Source organism: Phallusia mammillata, chromosome 3 (genome assembly GCF_965637545.1).
Source record: "Phallusia mammillata chromosome 3, kaPhaMamm4.hap1.1, whole genome shotgun sequence".
Classification (NCBI taxonomy): domain Eukaryota; kingdom Metazoa; phylum Chordata; class Ascidiacea; order Phlebobranchia; family Ascidiidae; genus Phallusia; species Phallusia mammillata.
Genome location: NC_137254.1, coordinates 21,093,776 through 21,116,615, shown reverse-complemented (window position 1 = coordinate 21,116,615; position 22,840 = coordinate 21,093,776). Strand labels below are relative to the sequence as shown.

General features: G+C 37.1%; 2 protein-coding genes and 1 long non-coding RNA gene across 3 annotated transcripts; 1 reads left to right on the top strand and 2 right to left on the bottom strand.

Annotated features, from left to right (window-relative positions):
* Positions 1-116: 116 nt before the first annotated feature.
* On the bottom strand, positions 117-1,959 carry LOC145219816 (uncharacterized). The gene is made up of 4 exons (XM_080087124.1): positions 1,918-1,959; positions 1,018-1,153; positions 300-419; positions 117-202 (listed from the first exon to the last, which is right to left on the bottom strand). Exons 1-4 carry the CDS (start codon positions 1,957-1,959, stop codon positions 117-119), a joined length of 384 nt encoding a protein of 127 aa, XP_079943250.1.
* Positions 1,960-5,781: 3,822 nt separating this feature from the next.
* Positions 5,782-12,592, bottom strand: LOC145220236 (caspase-8-like). The gene is made up of 12 exons (XM_080087510.1): positions 10,637-12,592; positions 10,424-10,562; positions 9,839-10,032; positions 9,622-9,769; positions 9,454-9,548; positions 8,853-8,989; positions 8,543-8,597; positions 8,281-8,380; positions 8,033-8,214; positions 7,857-7,956; positions 6,420-6,511; positions 5,782-6,348 (listed from the first exon to the last, which is right to left on the bottom strand). The coding sequence occupies exons 1-12, from the start codon at positions 10,727-10,729 to the stop codon at positions 6,253-6,255; spliced, it is 1,431 nt and encodes a 476-aa protein (XP_079943636.1). The 5' UTR covers positions 10,730-12,592; the 3' UTR covers positions 5,782-6,252.
* Positions 12,593-15,738: 3,146 nt separating this feature from the next.
* LOC145220234 (uncharacterized) lies at positions 15,739-16,362 on the top strand. The gene is made up of 2 exons (XR_013858042.1): positions 15,739-16,221; positions 16,303-16,362. It is a non-coding gene; the product is annotated as an uncharacterized LOC145220234 (long non-coding RNA).
* The last annotated feature ends 6,478 nt before the right edge of the window (positions 16,363-22,840 follow it).

Genomic DNA, 22,840 nt, shown 5'->3' with positions numbered 1-22,840 from the left:
TTCTATCACAAAAGTCATGTTTTTCAGCCAGTTCTGGTACAAAAGGTCCATTGACAGTAACCAGTAATGCTAACCGGTTCTCTGATCTCATAAAATTCAGTGAGACGGTTTTTATATTAAGTTACCATGTTCTTTGCAATAGTGAAGTTGTAGTGTTCGTTGGTTTCAACTAGATTCAACCTCATGTCAGTTACCGGTTTTCCTGAAAGGAAAAGTCTTGATTGTAAACTATAATTACGTGTGTAAACCCTAAAAATTTTTGAGCTTTAACTTTTTAGATACATTTCCAGTAGGCCTACCTTCTTTGGTCAAAGTTATTTGAGATGGTTGGGGATTAGATTGGAATGTTACTACACAAGTTTCACTCCTCTCCGCTTTCCATAAACATGTAAGGTTTTTACTCTCTGTGTAAGCCGGATCTGTAACGAAGGCAATATACTCTGTTGTAATTACTTACGCTGAATTAGTAACAAAATTTAACACAAACGATCAGTCACATAATAAATCAGAGTTGTAATTTGGGTTGGACTTTTTCAGGTTCGGGCCTATTTTGTTTTTTTTTACATGCGGGCTTGATCTTGGGCCGACTTTATTTTCTGTGAACATTATTCAAACGAATTACCTGTAGATAAGGTGCAGCCCGGGCTAGTTTATTTTAAATGTAGGCTAATTCCTAAAAGCAAGATTTACAAAGGTAAAATCATGACACAAATGTGACCGAGTGCGAATTAGGCCAGGCCCGACCGGAAAAGCCGTTCCCTTCTTACAACCCTGATGCTTATTAGATAGCCTAAAATTATGTTTTGTATATTTTATTATTATATTGTATTTTACATGTTAAAAACTAAACGATTTTTTTTCTTTTGCCATATTAAAATCATGTGAAAGTGCAAGAGCTGTTAGACAACATTTTGTCTCAGCACTGCCTCGAAAAAACCAACTAGCCATTTTTTTTCCATTTTTGAATCGTAAACAATAAAACTAATACGCAATGTTTTTTCTTGTTATTGTACTTACACTCTACGGAAAGTATATATCGTGGTGAGGAAATTGTTAAGTTGTAAAATGTTGTGTATTTGGATGCCGCGTGGCAGGAAAAGATTAACAGGTTAAAACTTGGCAAAGCACGAACACGAAGTCTCGAACTGTTGACCTAAAGATGTCAAAACAATGTGTGGTGGTATACTCACATATGACATACAACTGTTCCAACTCTTTAAACATATAAAGATGATGCTTAAAAAAGGCAAAACTACGTTTGCAACACTACACAGTTTCAGACCGTTACGAATGCCAATTAAGATTTGATTCCGATCGTGAAATTTGATAAACCGCCAGCAGCCAGCATAGGTCTTTCTTACTATAGCCGTCTAATTAATTTTTTAACTTAGTATGCCAAAGCACAAGCACAACCTGCAAACTAAGAGGTTTTGCAAAACGAAGATGGAAACTTACTAAAACGCTGTTGTTCCGCATTTGAAACCATATTGTTGTCACTGGTGGGTAGACGGACCCAACGTTGCAATTGATTTTGATCAATTCGCCGGCTTTATATTTAAATTTTCCAGTTACAACGGGTTTTGGAGCTAAACAAAAAAGACTTAATGTGCGAACTGTAGGCCTGAATAAAAAATGTTTGTGAGGAGTCGTATCCTCGGTTTTCATTTAAAATAAACTATCGACCTTTTAATTCTCTTTTAGCAATGTTTTTTGTTTTATCTTTTACTAAAGTTCAGTAACATATTAAGTTATTAGGTCCTAGGAGGCTACCAAATTGCGAATTAAATTACGATAAAAGTTCGATTTTAGGTCAATAGCTTACCTATTACAAAAAATCTCAAATTGTTTCGAGAAATAACTATACATTCATATTATTTGGCCAACAACTTATGTGCTAAAGCGAAGCTAAACAACAACCTTTCCAACACTCCAATCCATTGGATCCTGTCCATTGGGCATTTGCTTGGCAAGTGGTATTGTCGGTTGCAAGCGTCGCGTTTGCGTAAAAAAGATATTCCTCTGCCAGCAGACACTTTATTCTTCCTTGAGAGTTGTAAGAGTAAGATGTTGCCGCCACTGATATTTTAGAAGACAAACGCACAGGACAATCTAAATGTAGAAAAGTTTCACACACATGTTCAAAAATTAGGGCTTAAATTTAAAAAAATATTTTAAAATGATAAGTTATGACTTACACCATTAGGTCAAGAAAGCAAGTTAACAAAACTACTTTTTATCAAAATGCTGGCAGTAGGCTACTCACTGTTTCGACCTAAAGATCTTATGAGTGCAGCTGGTGACGAGGGATGGGCTATATTGGCTTGAGTAGCCATCCAACGGCACTCCAGTTTGTTGGGAGTAGCTAAAAAGCCATTCCTCACCTATTCTGTTCGATGCCTTAACTAAACTTAGTCATAAACCACAGAGAAATTGACTCACAACAGCCAAATAACTGCTTGGAAAATAAAGTGAAGACCTTATAGGCCGAAACAGAGTGTACTGTCAGCAGCTTATCATTTATTGCCTCATTGTTTTTACTTTTTTATTTCTTCTTACTTGTAATGTTGAGTATGTCCGTAAATGATACATTTTTTGTCAGGCCGTTATACACAATTCCCAACACCAGTTTTGTATCTTCTTCTGCCACTGGGTCTATAGTCACATCTATTGACATAAGTTTTGACGATTTTTTGATGTATCTGAGGAAAGTTTGCTTGTTGTCCTTTTATGCTTATTTTTTGCCATAGAGACAGATTTTTTATCATTAAGCTTGAGGTATAAATGTGACACGTGATTAGTTTATGTGTGATATAAAACCATGTAATCCAGTGGTTCCTAACTACGTGTTTTGACGGAGTATGCTGCTCCATAACAACCTCCTATCTATCTCCACCTACGAACTTGTGCACTGTAAAAAGCCGTCCCAAAATTTAAACCGGATATTGTTGTCGTTCTCCCTTCAACGCTACATTTTATGCAGCCTTTAATTTGTGTGCTTTATTCTTTTGGTTTGCTGTTAACACCAAATCACCTGAACTTAAATCGATTTCTGGTCCATATTTCAAGGTCGTGTTTTCTGACGATATAAGTGAAAAAAGGGTCCGTTGCCTACAAAAAAAGAACGCAGTTGTACTTATGCGAAGAGCAACTCAGTTTCAACAAGCTGTTACACTGTCATTTCGAAGTGTTGCTTTATCAATACGCTGTCCGTATGTTTTGTACGTTACTCCTACTGTTACTGGGCTTCCGACAGCTTGTTGTGGTGTTGGCTTCACCGTGATGTTATCAATCCTTACATTTTGAGCGGGAATTTTGTCTGAAAAAAAAGAAACACAAAAGTTTTTTAAAGTCGTTTTCGCATTTGACCTTAATCAACCGAAAACGTGTATATGTTACACATTGCTTATTTCGGTGCATTGTTTATCAATTTTCCTTTGCTTATATTACACTGCATTCATATAATATTTGGCAACATACCAATAATCATGTCTATAGCCTACTTTTGTAAGATTCATCAATACTTACCGATTTCAAACAAAAATAAACAAAGGCAGAGCGCTAAATTGGATATTTCTTGACACTGCATTGCAAAACGTCTCTTTATTGTATTTGTGGCGGTGTTAGTTTTGTATTATCATCAACATAGCAAACAAGATCAGTTTAAAAGTTTAGTTAACTTCTACTGCTGCTGTTGCTAAGGCGCTGCCACACACTTCGCAAGTCTCATTCCACGTTCCATTGTGTTTCCTGGTGCACCAACGCTTACTTATATTGTGCCGTGACGCATTTTTTCCCTGGAAGACACCAATTGATTCACAGCCTTTCTGTCGATTCCGAAGGTCGCAGAAAGATTGCTGTCTGCATGAAAATGTAGTTTCGTTTTTGGGATTTATGTTTTAACGTGTTTCTTTGCAGAGAATACACAAGCCAAGATGAAACTGCAGAGTGTTGAAGAAAGTAGTTTAACAGAGCTCGTGGGTTCTTTTGCAGGGTGGTAACGGGTCAGAAGTTCAACAGCGGTAATTGTAAAGGAGATTTTGTGCAAGTGTCGGAACTTTTGGAGATGAAATACAGTCAAACTTCGATACTATGCCACCCTTTGGGACCGAGAGAAAGTGGCATAGTAGCGAGGGTGGCATAATAGCGAGGGTTTGTTGTAAAAATAGCCCTGTGACGTGACAATGTACTGTAATGCCACGTTGTGTTGTACGATTGTAATTTATTACAGTATACAGTATAAGGTACAACATACAGTATAATTTATTACAAAAAACGGATAGATCGTGCATAGAACAAACAAGATCTATTAGTTTTGTCATGACACAAGCACGGAACGGCGTTTACATAACTCGCTGCAAAGCCGTGAAACCTCTTAACATGACCACGTTTGTTTGCTCAATGATTTGTTTTTCATGTTTTCTCTGTTTTATCATGAGCTCAAACCGAAAATTGTCGGAAGGCCTAATTTTCAATGCCGAACCAGATCGTTAATACAGTAATACTGTACTCTCATGTGTCATAGTATCAAGGGTAAGGGGTGCATAGTAAATATATTTTCCATTGAATTTAGTTGGTGACAATCACAAGTGGTACAGTAGCGAGGGTGGCATAATATCAAGGTGGCATAGTATCGAAGTTTGACTGTAGCAGAGTTTGCGGATACCCTAAACGTAGCACACATGGGTTATGTTAAAATTCTCACTATAGAGCCATTTAAGTGCACAAAGATTTCCTGAAAATACTGAAACTATGTTTCCGTTGAAAAGTGTTTACCAAACTTTTAGATCTTTTACATAACAGTCCTTTTAACAAATATTTAAATATACATTAAACAACATTAAATATATTTTAAATATACGTTAAAAAACACCAGTAGGCCTACTGTGCTCGAACTATATTGTATTTTTTCTTAGTTACCGCTATATAAAAGAAACTACAGGTTTGTAAATCGGCAAAAGTTACATACACTATACTGATGTAGTCACGCAAGTCGTAACGAATTTTTTTCCAGAGTATGACTTTATATTGGTACGTAAATGCCATTAGATCACGTTGTACACCGACACCGAAGATCTATTTCAACCTTTACCCAATACTCTCGCTATGGACATTTTTGTAAACAAGGGCGACAAAGGTATAAACGGTTTCGTAAAACAGCAAGGACACCGAAAACACATGGTTTATCATGTCAAGTGTCCTGTTTTTTTTTTAAATGATGAGTGAACTTGGTATGTTCTGCTAAAGTAGTGGTTTTCAACCTTTTTCATGCCGCGACGCATTTTAGCAACCAAATGTAATTTGCAGACATCTATCAAAAACTTACATTTTTTATAATCAGTGAAATAAACTCTCACTTTCGACCAGAGAAAGGTCTTTGCTTGTGGTCCGTTCGGTTTTCATACACAAAGTATCTTGTTACAACACACTGACACGCTTCATCCACTGCAAGTGTTTTGACGTTCGTTAGCCCACGGAGCTGCTGCACTTGTGTTGACTTATCTTTTATATGGTGACGTAACAATTAGGTATTCGTTTTCGATGGCGACGCACAGTTTTTTTTTAAGGTTTGGTTTGGGTGACCGCTAAGTAGTTTTAAGAGACCGCAAGTGTTTCATTTAAATACCAAAAAATCCAAAGTCCAAATTTTGGGAAACCCGCTGGAGAAATTTGCAAAACACCTTAAAAAACACTGTCGACGCACATAAAAAAGCGCTATAGGATTGCAAACATGCCTAATTTGGTACATGACCTCTTGCGGGCGTCTAACTTACACATGGCAACTTCGAAATGCGGTTATAGTTTAATCAACACGGTTAAAGCAACATACAAGCAGCAATGTACAAACAATTAATGCATAAACAGAATCATTGGGATTCCACCCATAAAAGGTGATCGACGTAACGACATTTGTTTACTTTTAGGGAAGAGTGTAGTAACTCCTACAGCTTTATACAAATAGGTTATTTCAGTGCTTGTTTTGAGTGGATAAAAAAGCTCATTTCCACACCGAATATGCTTTGGGACGCAAGCGACTTATATTTACAAAAATGCATCGGCATGTACTAACAATGGCATTGAGTTTGTGTAGAGGAAATGATTTTCATAATCCGTTTTTGAAAACGTTTTTGCTCTATTAAGATAAATACTGAGAGATTTCAACTACTCCAAAACAAATATTTACAGAAAACTAAAAATGTAAAAATTATTTTCGTTTATTCCTTCTTTACACGTAAAATCTGGGAACGTTCTTCCTTAGTGTAAAAATACTTTCTTTCGCAGCTGGCTTGTGACTGAAGGCACATGCAAACCGACCAGTTTTGACATTTTGCTTGTTATCATGGAGAGAATCTGTGAAGCAATTTTACAACTAAAACAACAATTTTGTCGCAGTTTAAGAACAGTCAGGTACGTTTACTTACGCTCATTAAATCAATCCCAGCTCCCGCGTAGTCCTGTAAGTGCTTACACAAAGTCTCAACGAACAATGTTCCGTTCCCTTGACTGTTTGGTTCTGCAATAAAACATTGATAATAACATTTTAGTTATGAGATGACCAACATTGCAATAGTAATATAGCCTAGCCCACGGGTTTACAACCACGAGGCCGTCAGGCCACATGCGGCCACAGAAACGAGTTTGTGCGGCCGTGAACTTGTATGTAAAAACATATGTACTGGCGGTCGTGACGTAAATAAAACTTTTTTGCTAAATATTTTGATTTTCAAACTGCTCTAAACAGATTTTGTTCGACTGAAAAGAGTATTACCAACCCAGAGTTGCAAGTCGGGCCGGGTTCGGGCTTAGGTATTTGTGAGAAAACGGGCCAGACTTTACGTTCCGTGTCCGCCATTTAAAAAAAAATTAAAATCACTCAGCTAAGTAACTCGGTAGAGCCACTAACACGATACGTTTCTCCTGATCCAAAAGTGCTTAATTTTCGATAGGTGGCGCAAAGAGCACTTTTTTCATTTAAAACGGTATATCTCAAAAAATGCTAACGGTTGGGGCTATTAGGGTTGGGGTAAGGTATTAGCACTTAAAATTCAATAAAACTAACCCAAAAAATTTGTTACTAATGTACAAATTTTATGTAAATATTTCCCAACCCAGCCCATTTATAGCCGCTAAATAAATAATTCAGCTCTTTACGCCACCTATCTAAAATTAAGCACTTTTGGATCAGGAGAAACGTACCGTGTTAGTAGCTCTACCAAGTAACTCTGCCTTTGACCTAATGCCCACCCTACTCTAAACGTATTGTTTACCCCATTGTCTACTATTGTTCATCGTGTTTGTTGTCTATCTCTTTTTTCCCCATCCTTTGTTCCAAGGCTTCCGTGGATAGGCCTGTCAATCAAAATTTCGGGCCTAAACGGGCTTCGCAAAAACGTTTCGGGTTCGGGCCGGGCTTTGGGCTTTTACTTTCAGGTTCGGGCTCAGATTTCGGCCCGCTTGCAACTCTGTACCAACCTATAGTAGCCATATGCGTCAGACTTTTTGTACGCCTGTTCTGGTACAAACAATGCGGAAACACGGATAACACAAGTGTACACAGTTAATTAACAGTCTTAAAGACCAATAGTCAGATTATTCAGCTTAATCTGTGCAGCAAGTTAGAAACCAATCCGAGCATTAAACCGCATATATACATATAAAATAATAAACCTATTTCCTCACATTAGTAGGCTAAATAAAAAATAAAAACAAGCATTGGTGATAATTGTAATTTGAGGATCTGCAATGCGGCCGTCGTAGCGAAAAGGTTGTGCACCCTTGGCCTAACCTAGGCGATATTGTCACACTTTTTCTTTTCGCGTAACATGATGCCAAACCGATTCCCTAATATTGATACTTACCCGGTGAGGTTGAGTAAACGATTAAAGTGTCAGCAGTCTCTGGGATTGTGATTTTTGCCTCTTTTCGCCCGTTTCCAAGTTTCGATTTGCGATATGGGGCCTAGAATTTGAAAATGTGAGAGTAAATACCTGTCACGTGTGAAAATCTTCGAAAATAGGATCGAAAATATACAGACCTGAACAATGAAGATTTTTGGCTTTCCGTGCAAAGAAGGACACTCGTTGCCATGAAAACGGTAGACAAAATGTTTTAGCAAAAACTTTTCACCGCTTTCGTTGGTCAATTGATCATGCTCAAAGCTGTATGTTTTTATAACACACATGAAACAATCATGGTTTTCGTGTTTTGCCTCTATGTCTAAAAATGTGCAATTGTAAATTAAAATGCAATTGTAAAAGAAAACATACTACAGGAAGTCCTTACATTTACTTGCGATCTCTTGCATTTGCGATAACATACATTTCTCGACATAAAACCCTAAATGTTTTCCGGTGTCTTCAATATTATTCTCGTCCGCACTTGCCTGCAAACGTTGAGTAAATATATTCCTGTTAACGTTTCGTAGCTATGAAATAATTAGACAAAAATCTTCATTCTAAACTTGAACTGTTTTATTTAAATTTAGATTGAACACTTATATTCTTCCTTTTATTTTTTATCAATATAAAACAGAAATGAAGTTTACCTCTTTACTGAAAATGTAACAGTGTCCACGTTCGGCATTGTTCATTTGATAGTTTCTGGAAAAAAAAAACAGAACATACAGAATAATTTTGCTGACGGTTACAGCAGTTACAACTTGTTATAAAACATATTTGTTCTAAAGATGTACCAGAAAAGGTTTCTGCGTGCCCTTTAAAGTAATGTTTGAAATAGCAGATATACTATAGAAGCTATTGCTGCCAGGCATAACATCAAGTTTATACTTAATAATCTATCAGGTGCGTGAGCAAAATGCAGTATGGACTGCAGTCAATTGTGTAACACCGAATTACGATTCTGGCTTGGTTGGGCTCTTGCTAGGTTGCCGAAGTTGTAGTGAAGCGGTGAGCTGGGTCGTGAAACTGGGCATCTGTATGTCACCTTCATTGCAGCTTTCTCTGGCAGTCAATTCATTTACATTTGTCAGAATCTTAAAAACAACAACTTTTAAACAAATGTGTAGACAAACTGTGCCACTGTTTGTACCGCTATGTATCACAAATGTGATATACATCACTTTGACAATATCCTGCGGTCTAGTTGTTTTTATCATGTGTCGTGGACAGTTTCTGTGGGTCTTTAATCTTTTTTCTAATCTGCATACGGTATCATTTTTTGTTCCGTTTTAAATTTCTGTTTCTAACGCCAATTTATCGGGTCACCATTTTACTTGGTGCAGCCAGCATGCGTTATAACGCTCTACCAAGCGGTATTGATGCTAGCACCAAGCGATCCAAGATATTTTATATTTACCCAGTCAGACCCACTTTTTAGCGTTCCCAGTGAAAATGGAACGTGACATTACATACAATCTACATTCACATTAACAAATCAACCTAATTAAGTAAAACAGTAAAAAGTTTTCGCTGTTGTGTATCTGAGTTTACATCTTACATCAAAAAGGTCACTAAATTCGTCGTTTTTCAAAACGTCGCACAGCTTTTTGATAAAAATAGATCCAACTTCAGCCTCAGAAGTTGCATAGTAACCTACACAAAGATATTAAAATGATATGTAGTGTTTTTTAATACAATTTGACACAACTTGTCATGGATTTGAAACCTGGACATGATGCGTGTGCCACAAGAAAGTCAGCTTCTACTGGAACAGTCAATATTTTGCATTTATCTTCTTCAGTTGCACCAGTGGCGACGGTTCCTCGCGTACCAGTATGTGGAGCTACACGATCTTCGGCACCACCCCGGCATGCCTATGAAAAAAATCCTTTGTCATTTTGCAGCTTTAAACACGTTGTTTCTAAGAAGTAAATAAAACTTGCATTTATGAAAAAAAGCTTTGGTTTTTCCTTGAGGTTTGGGCAGTTTTTGCTGCGAAAATTGTTAAGCATGTCGTTCAGGTAGTAGAAAGCGTTATTTTCGTCTTTGTCCGATGCCCATAAAATGTCCTCTTCTCCGCCGTGCGTAGTAATAACCACAGCAAAACATGTGCACTTGCTGTGGTCCATTTTTGTGTCTGTAACAAAGGTACAAATAAAAATATTTAGGCATAAAACGTGAAAAGTGATCAACGAGGTTATATTGTCTCGACACTTCTCGACAAAAATGAGCGTAGTTATTATTTTTTTTAAATTACATTGTTAGCGAAAAAATTGTCAAAATATGTCTAAATTGTTAAATCCTGATTCCTGAGGACTTTTCAAAAAATGGCAATGCCAATTTTAACAACGCAATTGTTTTACCAAATTTAAAATAAATTGCTTTTGTGCAACTTTCGATATATAAGTTACGAGATGAAACTAACATAGCAGTAGGAATTCGGATTTGACAAAATTTTGTACAGACTATTAGCAACATCATCCTCAAATTATTATGTTTAAACTCATTTTGCTCTTATTTGTGTTTACATCCTTCAAGTTTTTCGAAAATTTCGTGCCGCTTTAAATTTTGATACGTATCAACATCAAATCCAACACTTTTTGCTGCCACTTGTAGATTCTCGGCATCTTTTGCAAGTTCTGCAAGCGGTTCTTCCCCAGCAACGTTCTTAAGATGATAATTTATAATTTATTATGTTGTGTTATTGGAACAAGCCCCCTTATAGGAAATATTCAACTTACTGTATTGTAGAACACGACAAGTTTTCCTGTGTTTTCGTAGTTTGGGTACAAAGGTACTTCGACATTTATCAGTTGCTCACTCGACTCTTGCATGATTTTTTTTACAAAAGCTATACTAAAACGTAAATTTTAAACGGTATTGTTAGCAGGTCTAATATTTACTTGCAAGAAACAACTTGTCCAAAATACTATATTTGTTTTGTTTTATACGTCTGTCTGTAGTTCAGCGTTCAATAAACTATATTTATTAAATAATTGCACTGACAGTTGCGTTTTATTAATACCAACTACTTAATTTGGTTAATCAAAATTGGAACATACGGCGTTAAAATATAGCCTACTTTTGTTTTTGCTACTTCCCTAGTTCCCATAGTTACATTGCATTTGCAATCTCTCCCATGAACTAAGTCAGGGGTGGGCAAACTTTTCAGTGCGAGGGCCGCATTCAAAAGTTTTTAATCTTATCGGGCCGCATAGTATTTCACCAAGGGTCGCCAATTGCTTGCTTGTTTTTTGTTTCAAAATAACTGGTGTAAAGAATTAGGTTTATATCATATACCTACCATTTAAAGTCGCCTAAAATGCTCAGATTAATAATTTCTAACTTGGTGCATTAGTTTAGCTAAACAGAGCAAACTATTTATGACGTCATAAACTGTATTGTGACGATTACGGTGCCTGTTTTTTCGCATTGTTTGCACACAATAAGCGGATAAAAATGTCTCGCATATGGTTTAGGCTGGTAATCATTATTCCAGTCTCGCGAAATCTGTTTTTAGCAGTTTGAAAATTGTGCACCCTGATTTAGCCCAAAACATTAACATAGTATATTTTCAGCTATGTGCAAATACGTTTGTTGTCACTTTAATGATTGTACAAACATTGGTTGAAACGCTTCAATTGTAATTGTTTTAAAATAAACAAGCATTTTTTCAACATAGGCTACACCACGTATTTTTGTTAATAAATTCCTTGCGCCAACGTTAAACAACACGAGCCGTTTTTATTATCCTTAAGCCGTGTTTAATGTCCGTTTGCAAAGTACTGCAACAACCTAAACTTGATCCAAAGTGACCAAAGTTTTGCCGTCAACATTGCAAAGTGGGCTGTATTTGAAAACATAAATCGTCGCTTTTACTTTTAGCGAACAAAGAAATTGTGTCAAGTGATTTGCATAATAACGTGGCAGAAACAACAGTCTAAAGCACGTAAAAAGTATCTGTGTTTAGTTCCAAAGTATGGTACGGGTATTGCACATGGTATAGTTAATGCTGTACAGGCGTTTTCGTCCACCAGGTTGCATATTTAACAAAAATGTCGTTCAACTGGTGTTAATGTTAAACAAAAATACTAGTTGTTTCTATCCATTGTATTTTCGCTGACGTTTCGTCCACCAGAACGGTAGGACTTCTTCAGAGCAATGAATGACGAATGCAAGCAACAAGCAAAAGGCGCAAGAACAGCGTGATACCATAAAAAATAATTATATTATAACAAAGGCCATCCGAAAAGAGTAGCGTCCGTTGCCAAACGATGAAGCGGCACTAATGTCCGAAATTTGATGTATTGGTCGGGCGTCTTGGGTGGATTCCTTTTCAAACCGTTGGTACATCGAGCTGTCCCCTAGGAGCGATTGTAATGTAGTCTATCCAAATCTGATGTGGCCATATTCTTTTTTGATGGTACCGATATCGACTGCCTTGACATACCTTCTGACCGCTGGTAGACTCGCTTCATTATAATCTCTTCTGATCATAAAAAATGTGTTAATGTTAACACCAGTTGAACGACATTTTTGTTAAATATGCAACCTGGTGGACGAAAACGCCTGTACAGCATTTTCTATTATGAGAAGAGATTATAATGAAGCGAGTCTACCAGCGGTCAGAAGGTATGTCAAGGCAGTCGATATCGGTACCATCAAAAAAGAATATGGCCACATCAGATTTGGATAGACTACATTACATTCGCTCCTAGGGGACAGCTCGATGTACCAACGGTTTGAAAAGGAATCCACCCAAGACGCCCGACCAATACATCAAATTTCGGACATTAGTGCCACTTCATCGTTTGGCAACGGACGCTACTCTTTTCGGATGGCCTTTGTTATAATATAATTATTATGGGTCCCCTTCCCTGAAGGGGACACATATTGTTTTTGTCCGTATTTGTTTTTCTGTTTTTCTTTTTTCTTTTTTTCTTTTTTCTTTTTTCTGTCTAACGCAGGCTTGTGAGACCCGTTTGGTCAAGAAAAAGTGCTTGAAATTTATTGAAATTTGGACATATGTTAGATATTAATCCAAACTTGGTCCACCTGAAGTTTGACCCCAAATTACCCAGCGGTTCACCCACAGGCCCCCGAAACGTAAAATTTTTAACGCTGGTTTGTAACGCTGGTTTGGTCAAGAAAAAGTGCTTTAAATTTATTGAAATTTGGACACATGTTAGATATTAATCCAAACTTGGTCCATCTGAAGTTTGACCCCGATTGACCCAGCGGTTCACCCACAGGCCCCCGAAACGTACATTTTTTAACGCTGGTTTGTAACGCTGGTTTGGTAAAGAAAAAGTGCTTCAAATTTATTCAAATTTGGACATATCTTAGTTATCAATCTGAACTTGATTCTCTAGAAGTTTGACCCCGAATGACCCAGCGGTTCACCCACAGGCCCCCGAAACGTAAATGTGTCTAACGCTCGTTTGGTCAAGAAAGACACTGTAGGCAGAAGTACCAAGAGAGTAACTCACTGGTTTACGATAGCGGGAGGGCTCAGCTTGACGTTGGACAGACGTTTTACGAGACGTCGTTTCGGTGATTAGAAATCAGCTGTTTTGCACAGCAATGCTATGTCGTTTTATTAAGTTATCACTCACATTTTCAGTTTTGGCAAAGGCGATTTAAACCTATGACGCGATTTAAACCTAATACACATATGACGCGATTTAAACCTAATAAGCGTGCTTCGGTTTGGTATATGTCAAGCAAAACTTTGTTAAACAAACTAAATATGAAAAAATAAACTTGACTTTTTTGCAAGATAAAAGTTTTTTTAAAATGCTCAGTGTCAGGTTGGCCGCTGCATGACCACGGGTTACTTAAGGTCAATTAGTAGCGTTTTTGTTTTTGAATCAAATACTCAAGGCATGTATATATTAGGTCAAACGGTGTTGTTGAACACCAAGGACGGCGTGCTATTGAAAACGGTGTCAAAAGGTCAAACAGTCGTTTGGTGTGTACACCCTAAAGGTTACTACAGGTCAATGGTACTCGTTTGCGAAACAAAGTTAAATGAAAAACTCGTTTTGCGAAACAAAGTTAAATGAAAAGTTATATATACCCTTGCAGCAAATCGCTTTTTAATTGTCTGTAACACAACTGTTACAGCTTTCTAGAAAAAAATTGTGTTTAAAACCCGACCTTGGACGACAATATCTGGGTCAAAGCAAGAGATTAAATTGAAAGTATTTGTTTCGTTCTTTTTTATTGTTTTTGTAATTATACGACAATAATAGTGCAAAAAAATACAAACAAAATTTTTTATTGTTGGGTTAATGCGTTCTAAAAATTTGTTCTTAAGAATTAAAAAATCACCGCAACATTTGTTTACCGTAAATCCGCAAAAACACGCATGTGGGCACCCATTAGTTTTTGTTTACAAAAACAACCATATGTGTAGATCAAATGATATGTATAGTAAATTGGTAAATATCGTATAGAATATATAAAATGGAAGTATATCGGAAAGCCACCATTCTAGTTTTGTTTAACATTAACACCAGTTGAACGACATTTTTGTTAAACATGGTATAGTTGTCGGCAAGTCGCATCCCCGGAATTTTTAAAACTTAACGCCTGTGCTTATAATACTAATCAGCGTAATTCGGTAACTTTCTCTTCAAAGTTTACTAACATTTGGCTGGCCGCATAAACTCATTTGCCGGGCCGCATGCGGCCCGCGGGCCGTAGTTTGCCCACCCCTGAACTAAGTGATAGACTCAGCAAAATGAACTATGCGTATTGTTATTGGCCCAGTCCAAATGATACCTTTTCTCACAAGTACAAGTCCGGCGAGAAACATTATTCAGGATTTGGCCACTTCGTATCGCTTAATCCAAAACCAAGCGTCGCAAATACATGTTTCATTTTGAGACTGAACTCGAGAAAAAACATAAGTCCTGATTTAACCGGATACCGTTTGGTCACGCTTCGTTGTGGTTAAATTATAATTAAGTAGAAAATAAAAGCCACAAAATATGTGTTTTAAGTTGATTTATTTTATAGCACATTATGCGACTGACCTGTAATACATGAACATTACACACTATAACAGATTTTTCGTTTTCGTTTAAATGCCTCATCATCAGTAAGTGCTTTGGTTTCTGCTGCTGTGTTTAATACACTCGTGTAACAACATCAAAATGCAGTTATACTTTTAAGTGGACGGGCTAAATGCAATTGCATGGCATTAGTATTTTTACTATTGTTTGCAAAGTCATTTAATGTCGTATATACCTTCCACCTATAGATTCAGCGCATTTATGGCTAGTCCTGCAAGTCGTCATTCTACAACGATGTCCAAAATATAAGGCTTATAGCGGTTAAAAAAGATTTCAACTCACTTTGTTTCTTTAAACTCACTTTGTTTCCTTGCCAAATAGTACGTTTTTGTGTTTTATGGGACATTAATTGGGGCATAAAAAAGTTCGGTTTAACGTTAATTTCATATGCGTTTGACGTTAATTTCACATAAAATATTGACCCACAAACAGCTGGCCGTGATCTGATGCGTGCGTAATCTGTAACCCAGGCGCGTAACATTGTGTTATGTATGAAAGTTTAATATGACACCGTACAAACAGACACCAATATACCAAATGGCATTTTATTGAAGGGTTACGGACTAAAAACGTGCGTAATCATTTGTGGAGTTAATGTTCTTTTGTAGCAATTCATTAAATGCAGTAATACCTTCAAAGAGCCAACTGCTTTTTACAACTGTCAAAATGCTTTCGATTCGTACTTAGTTTAGCTAGGTATATTTTTATTCTAAATCAAAAATACTAACTGTAAGATTTCTTGCCTCTAGCGGCAAACTGTTATGTACGGGTGCCAGGAAGATCGTCCTGGCATTGCTATTGTCGGAACAATGACTTTGTGACGTAAAATCCATTGTGGTGCAATTACCTTGTGCGAGACCGCATGGTTATCAGTGCCTGTGATGTGCTGAACGCATGAAAGTGAGTTGTGATAGCTAAGTAACGAATTTCTGATTCTATTTGAAACAGAAAGTTTATTGCAAATGTGCAAAAGTTGTACCTAGCAAATTGGACCTGTGAACTTTGCGCTGAGCATTGGAATATTGTGACCCGATTAATTTACTGTGGGCAAGATTCGGCCTACATCGATCTTTGCGAGGAAGTGACTTGGTTGCATTGCTGTACGCCGGTATGTTTTAATGTAGTGGCCTGTATCTTGGTGTGTTTTTATGTGTTTTACTGATTACGCCTTACGATATTTACAGTGTGAAAACCGTAATCTGTGATTTCCAACTGGGAAGTCTAACGCCTGGACCGATCAAAGTTTGGTACGTTATTTGTTTCTCTCCTGTAAATGCGTTTGTCGTTGTTCCTCGTTCTGACTTTTACTAGTGTTGTTATATTTGCAGAAAACCGCGTTTATTGCGCGCGTCATTCATCTTGGTCGAAATAAAATTCTGTTGCTCGCACTGGTAGCTTGTCCAGGCGCTGCACTGAAGGTGCGACGCTACACTAACGTTAAGCATCTCTGTGAATGTTCTTTACTACCTGCCTATTCACTGCCTATGATATTATGACAAACAACATCGTCTGCACGTAATTAGCGGAAATTAAGACTATCAACGTCAATTCAGTCCTAAGAACACAAACGGTATTGCTTATTTACAACAAATCATGCTCAGCAAAAACATGTCAGTGCAAAAATCGTAAAGCTGCATGTACGCTATGTTGCTTCGACTATTCAATGGTTTTTAAACATATACTCGCAGCAGACCCGTGATAAAGTTTGGATTATAGGCTTTTCTGTAACCCAAACTTCAGTTCTTTCACGCTCCGTTAAACAGCTAAAATCCCGGGATAAATATAGATATATAGGAGGTAAATCCAGTCCAAACGAGATGGTTTAGTGCCGTGGTTCTCAACGTTTTTTCCTGCACCGCCCCTTTTAGGTCTACATAATTTATAAACGCCCCCCTTAGAACTGACATAAATCAAAACAATTTTATTTCACGTACAATATCAATGCGATAATTGAAATCCTAATTTTTAACAAGCGAAATGTTTATCTCACAGGGCCGTATTTAAGATGTGGAGGTCCTTTTTACATAACGTGTGAGGCAAGCCAACGCTAGGTCCCTTTTGCACACTTCTGAGTGCGCGCGTGTCCACTATTTGACGTTTTTTTTAAAAAACGGACATTTTTATTCTTGAGGGTCTTACTTCCGTACGTTAGCAGTGAACAAATCCCACGTTGAATTGTGATGTCAACGAACCCGTTCGTGACTTGCCCGTTACATCATTGTGTAATTAACAAGTGATCAATTCGTAATCCGGTTTTGCAGTGATTGTCTGACGCTCGGCTTTGTCTAACGCTCTGCGACCGAGCACCGATGATCAAAAATACCGAGTACTCGGGTTCTGGCTCGATTTTCGGCCAAGCACAACACAATTACTACCTGGAAATTTTGCTGTTAAAGCGCAGACAAGCCCTGACAAATGGCGCATTGTGACATCATCATCATCGAAAACACGTAGCAAAACAAATTACCCAATAGAGTGAATAATTGAGTCAAATTTTCTTACACTGGTCACTGGAAGAGATATGACAGAAATGACTTTGTCGTTTTGTTTCGTTTTAACTGCTCTATCTTCTCTCAGCGCCCCCCAATCGCCCAATTATTCTCCAGCGCCCCCTTAATTATAGCAAACGCCCAGTGGTGAGATTTAACTTTTTTGTCACTAGGTTCTATCACAAAAGTCACGTTTTAGGCGGTTCTGTTACAAAAAGTCTATTTACAGTAACCAGTAATTCTGACCGGTTCGCTGATCTCATAAAATTTCGTGAGACGGTTCTATAGAACCGGCTGAATCCCACCACTGCAAACGCCCCCAGGGGGGCATAGAGCAACGTAATACTTCATGTAAAATCGTACACCCACAATATTCTAGTAAGTTTTCTAAATGACCGAAACACTAATATCACAGTTTTTTTACTAAACCAGGTTCAGTTAACGTTTGATCATTAAATATTTTCTATTTTTGTGTTGAATCTTATGCCGTTTTCATGTGCAGAACAGAATGTATATACTTAGGAACACTATGCACGGACTTGAAAAGTAGTTTAATCACTACCTTGGCAGTAATGTTTATGATTAGAATGTATATACATATTGTAAGGAGACATTAACTTTAACACATTGTTGGGTACAATGCCAGAAAATAGACACAAGTATTTGGCGGCCTAAATACCCTGTACTGAGCGAAAGTGGCTGCTTAACATTTTTTCTTGCGAAATCAAGTATTAATCTTTAATGAATAAAACCATGGTCTACAGCAGGGCTGCTCCAATGGCGGAACGCGGTCCAAATCCAGGCCTTTGGGTCGTTGGATGTGGACCTCGACGGTGGTCCATTATCCCACTGCACTGTTAACGAAACGGCGATTGTTTGCGCACAATTGTATCAATGACGCAATAAACTGATTTTTCAATCTTTACCTTGGCTCACGAAGTAATCCAGCAAAACTAGATAAACTGTAGTTGGTTTGTCGTTGTGCCAATACTCTCGCGAGGATTAAATTGATGTTTAGTGCCCAATTCAACTATTGTTTTGCTGACAGAATCATTTGGCTTAAACAACTGTCTTGATCTTGTTCCACGATTTTCCCCATTATTTTAACCAAAATACGCGAAGACATGTAGCATTTGCTTTCCTGACAGAAGTTTCCCGACCTTCGGTAGTTTTGCTTTTCTATCTGAACCTTTCACAAAACTAATTTAGTCGCCCTGTTCTAGTGTCTAGACTCGCATGCCACCTAATTTGACCGTGGGGGAGACCTAAAATAAGGATCAAACATTTCCCTTAATTGCGGCTCGATACTACGACGTTCCGATGTCTAGTTTCGGCAGACATATGAGAAAGTAACCAACCAGCGGGAAATATGGTTGCATTAAAATATGTTAAACTCAGTACGCACCTTGAATGTTGTGATTTAAAGAAGGGTTGAACTTCAAACCACAAACCAGAGTTTTATCAGGACACCAGCAGTCAGATATTTAAGAATCTGATGAGCCACCACTATGTGAATTAGTTTAACTATAAGCAACACCAGGCCATGGGGCTATCACATTCTATTGCACCAAAATCCTGGTAGAATTTAAGCCCTAAACTTTTAATGGGTTTTTAAACTTTTCGAGTCGCGCTCCTTGGCAGTATTTCATTTATCCACCACACACTGAAACCAACTAAGATCAAAAAACCATACATCAGAACTGACCAACTAAGTTTGTGGTAACAAAACAATAATGAAACAGCATTACACACCCTTGTTAGAAACTGCTACAATGTACAAATTAATCCAACATCACTACAGCCTGCGTACTGACTTTCACCTAAAACTGACTTTCACCTAAAAGTTCAAATACAATTATTGAATGCACAGTGCAACAATGCGAACCCAAATTGATATGATTTGCTTTCTTTAATCAAATGTGGTAATTTTACAAATCATATAATTTTCTTTCTTTGTCCAAATTTGTTAATTTTTTGTGTCTGATGCAGATCAAATACAACATACTTTGGTTAACAACCACTCTGTGTATAGTTATTCGTCATAAAAAAATGTACTTAAATTGGTGGACATTTGAACTCAACCAACGTTGTGGATTTTTTTCAAACTTTTGAATCACCAATTAGGAAACGGCCACTCCGTATCGGCTAACCCAAAATCAAACATCGGAAACATAATTGAGTTTAACTTTAAGTTCTCAAGAAATGAAACATTTTCAACAGATTGTTTAAAACAAAAACTAAACTAAATGAAACCGAACTTCGACAAGTCCAAGTTTAAGGAAATGCTTTCGACCTGATTTAAACTGAGAAGCGTTTCTCCTAAAGAATAATTTCGTCACGCTTGGTTGGTGGTTAAATCCCGCGCTGATTCAGTAGGAAATTAAAAACCAACAAAATATGCGATTCGAATTGATTTAATCCATAGCGTCTTACGCAGCTAACACTATTGTATCTTAGTACACTATTGGAGATACTGGCAGCTCGCTAACGTTTATTACCATGGTTTCTTTAGCTCTTTTAGTTACAAAAAAGTAACAACATCCAAATACAGTTTTCGTTAAATTTAAGTCGTGTTCAATATATGTCACATATGCGGGACCGGTTTGTCTCCTGTCGCAGGGGTTTTCTTTGCCAAATTTGTACGCATTCAATTAGGGGCTTATATTTCAGTTGCGTGGTTACAGCTTTACAAACCGGGAACTTTCATTTCACTATAAAAGCGAGTGCAAAGGTGCAATTTAAAAGTTACATGTTGTGCTAAACAAAACAGAGATAAAACAGATCGGAACCAGGGGTTTGACTTGGTACATTCGCTTCCTAGTCTACGTTTTATGGCGCATAAGATATTTATTACCTCTTTGCGTACAGCTGTACATCTTTTCCGTTCCTAAGTGACCTTTTCTGCCAAGTCGTTTTTTCGTTGAACTTGAATTTCTCCCTGATTCACACCACTCTCATATATAGCATTACTAATTTGAATATTTTTGGCGTAATTTTAAACGCAAATGATTGTGTATTGTTTATCTCGGCTCCATTACAGTCTTAAATACCTTTGAACAGGCATACATCGGTGTGCGACTACCTTAGCGTATGTAATCGCTGTTTGCGAGCTAGCGGCCTAAATACTAGGTCGAACGCATCTCATAGCACCACAGTCCACCCGCTAATTTATAACTTTTGAACTAAATACGTAAAATAACCAGTGGCGGCTCGTGCCCAAAATTTCTTGGGGTGCTGCTCCAATTTTTAACCTTTATTGGACAAATATAAGTTGGCAATATATAGAAAAGCCACATTTCTAGTTTTCTAGTCATTGTTTTGTGCAGAAAAACAAGTAATACAAATCTTAATTAGCAACTCCATTGTGACGTAATGGTTGTTATGCAATAATCTACACGGGTGCAAACCAGGGTTGCCAATTTGGCGGATTTGTCGCCAAATTCCACAAAATTGGCGTTTTTTGAGAGTGGTTGGCACCAAAAATTGCAGCTGGCGTTTTGGCAGATATTTTTGTAAAATTTGGCGGTTTATAGAACTGGTTGGCACCCAAGCGATTTCTTTGGCGTTTTTGCTTTTTAGTCAAAGTTTTGGCATTGTTTGTCGAATCTTTTTGACCCAACAAAATCTAGGTTAGATTCCTTAGCTGCGCTTTTACAACGCAGGTTAAGGTTATATTTCATTGAATGACTATATCTACGTCATGGATGCTCCTGTCTAGCCAACAAATACAATTGTAATACTTTTGTAAATATTTGTTAATGAAATTAAACAACACAACATTTTACATTCAGGTAATGTTGGTTTTGGAACTTATAGTTCTTTTCCAGTACTGGCCCGGGAAATAGTTTCCAGTAATTTGTTACGGTACACACTACACAGGCAAATGTTCCCGCTCATCCGAACCAATTTTTTCTACTTACCAAATTTGTACAGCTCGGCTAATAAAGTGACTTATACAACTGTATAATATGCGTTCTCCTGCTAGTTTTGTAAAAAATGGTTGGCGGTATTTTTGGCGTTAAACGTTTTTTGTTTGGCTCTTTTTTGTTGTGGTTGGCGCTTTTTTAGGAGTTTTTGGCACCTTTCATCATTTTTTATTTGGCAACCCTGGTGTAAACTGCAGACGGCATCATTGGGGAATTTTGTTTACTTGCACAGCGACAGACCAAACTCAATAACATGCAGTAATAATGTGGCACAAAAACACACGTGACACAGACTCGAAACAAAGCGGTTGTAAATACGGTAAAACACAACAACATATGAAAATTTTTTATTAATAAATGAGTCGAAAAAGGCCGAAGTATTTCAATTGGACAACATTTAAAAGTAAAACTGGTTATAACAATGACTACTAACTAACACACTTGCTATTCAGTCATTAATATGGTCATGTATCAGTTAAGTACCTTATAGCCACAGTCAGCATTTTCAACATATTCTATTACACGTCACAGATTATAAAAGCCACACAAAAAAATAGTCATACAGCTTTTTATTTGTATCATAATTGATAAATTCAACAACCACATTACATGTGTGTCAGAACTTGATTATTCAACATATTTTCTTAATTTTTGTGTACAACTATTAATTGTTTGTAAGTTTCTTAACTGCTCAACTTGCTGCTTTATTTGGTGGCAAATAGCTTATAATTCCTTTTTTGAAGTACAAAACTCTGCAAGCTTTGAAAATTACAACACTCTCACTTAAATTTAAAACATATTATTAAACCTTGCGCTTCTATTTTACAACCCAAATGAATTATAAAGCTTTAGTTTAAGCAAAATAATTGATATATTCTTCCTTGATTTCCAAATGACAATCAAGAAACTGTTTTTTTTTCTATTTAGTGCTATCACTACAAGTGCAAGTCTTTTTGGAAATAATGGTGTTCCTTAGAAAAGTTTGCATCCTTTTCAGTGTTGACATCCTTTTCAAGAACCGTTTTGCCTTTGAGAGACTCATGGAAATTGCTGCCTAACTGGCTTTTTAAGTTTCAGTAACTTTTCTAACAACAGGATAAGTTTGGTGGTCACTACTATCTCCCCTGTAGAATGTTCATTCTTAAGAAACATATCCTGTGAAGCAATTTAGCAGCTATACTGTTTAAAGAAACATAACATCCATTATATCAATACACAAGATTGCACTTGGTTGCAAATACTGTCCACATGGTGTGTTAAGAAACCAAAACTTGAAATTATCATCACTAAGGTATTTCAAAATTCCTGCTGCTTGTGTTGTCATCACTAAGGTATTTCAAAATTCCTGTTGCTTGTGCAATTGTTTGTTCTGCATTAAATATTGGCTGAATTTCAGTGAGGCATTTAACTTCACAGTGTGAGTAGTTCTTGTGGTTGCTTATTCCTGTATG

Coding starts and splice junctions, on each gene's coding strand:
- LOC145219816 (XM_080087124.1), bottom strand. CDS start 1,959: ATGCCCAATGGACAGGATCCAATGGATTGGAGTGTTGGAAAG. Junction 1,154..1,917: donor TGGATTGGAGTGTTGGAAAG/GTTGTTGTTTAG, acceptor TGACATCTTTAG/GTCAACAGTTCGAGACTTCG. Junction 420..1,017: donor ATATATACTTTCCGTAGAGT/GTAAGTACAATA, acceptor CCTTCGTTACAG/ATCCGGCTTACACAGAGAGT.
- LOC145220236 (XM_080087510.1), bottom strand. CDS start 10,729: ATGCAAGAGTCGAGTGAGCAACTGATAAATGTCGAAGTACCTTTGTAC. Junction 10,033..10,423: donor TTTCGAAAAACTTGAAGGAT/GTAAACACAAAT, acceptor CCTTTGTTACAG/ACACAAAAATGGACCACAGC. Junction 8,215..8,280: donor GCAAGAGATCGCAAGTAAAT/GTAAGGACTTCC, acceptor GCACATTTTTAG/ACATAGAGGCAAAACACGAA.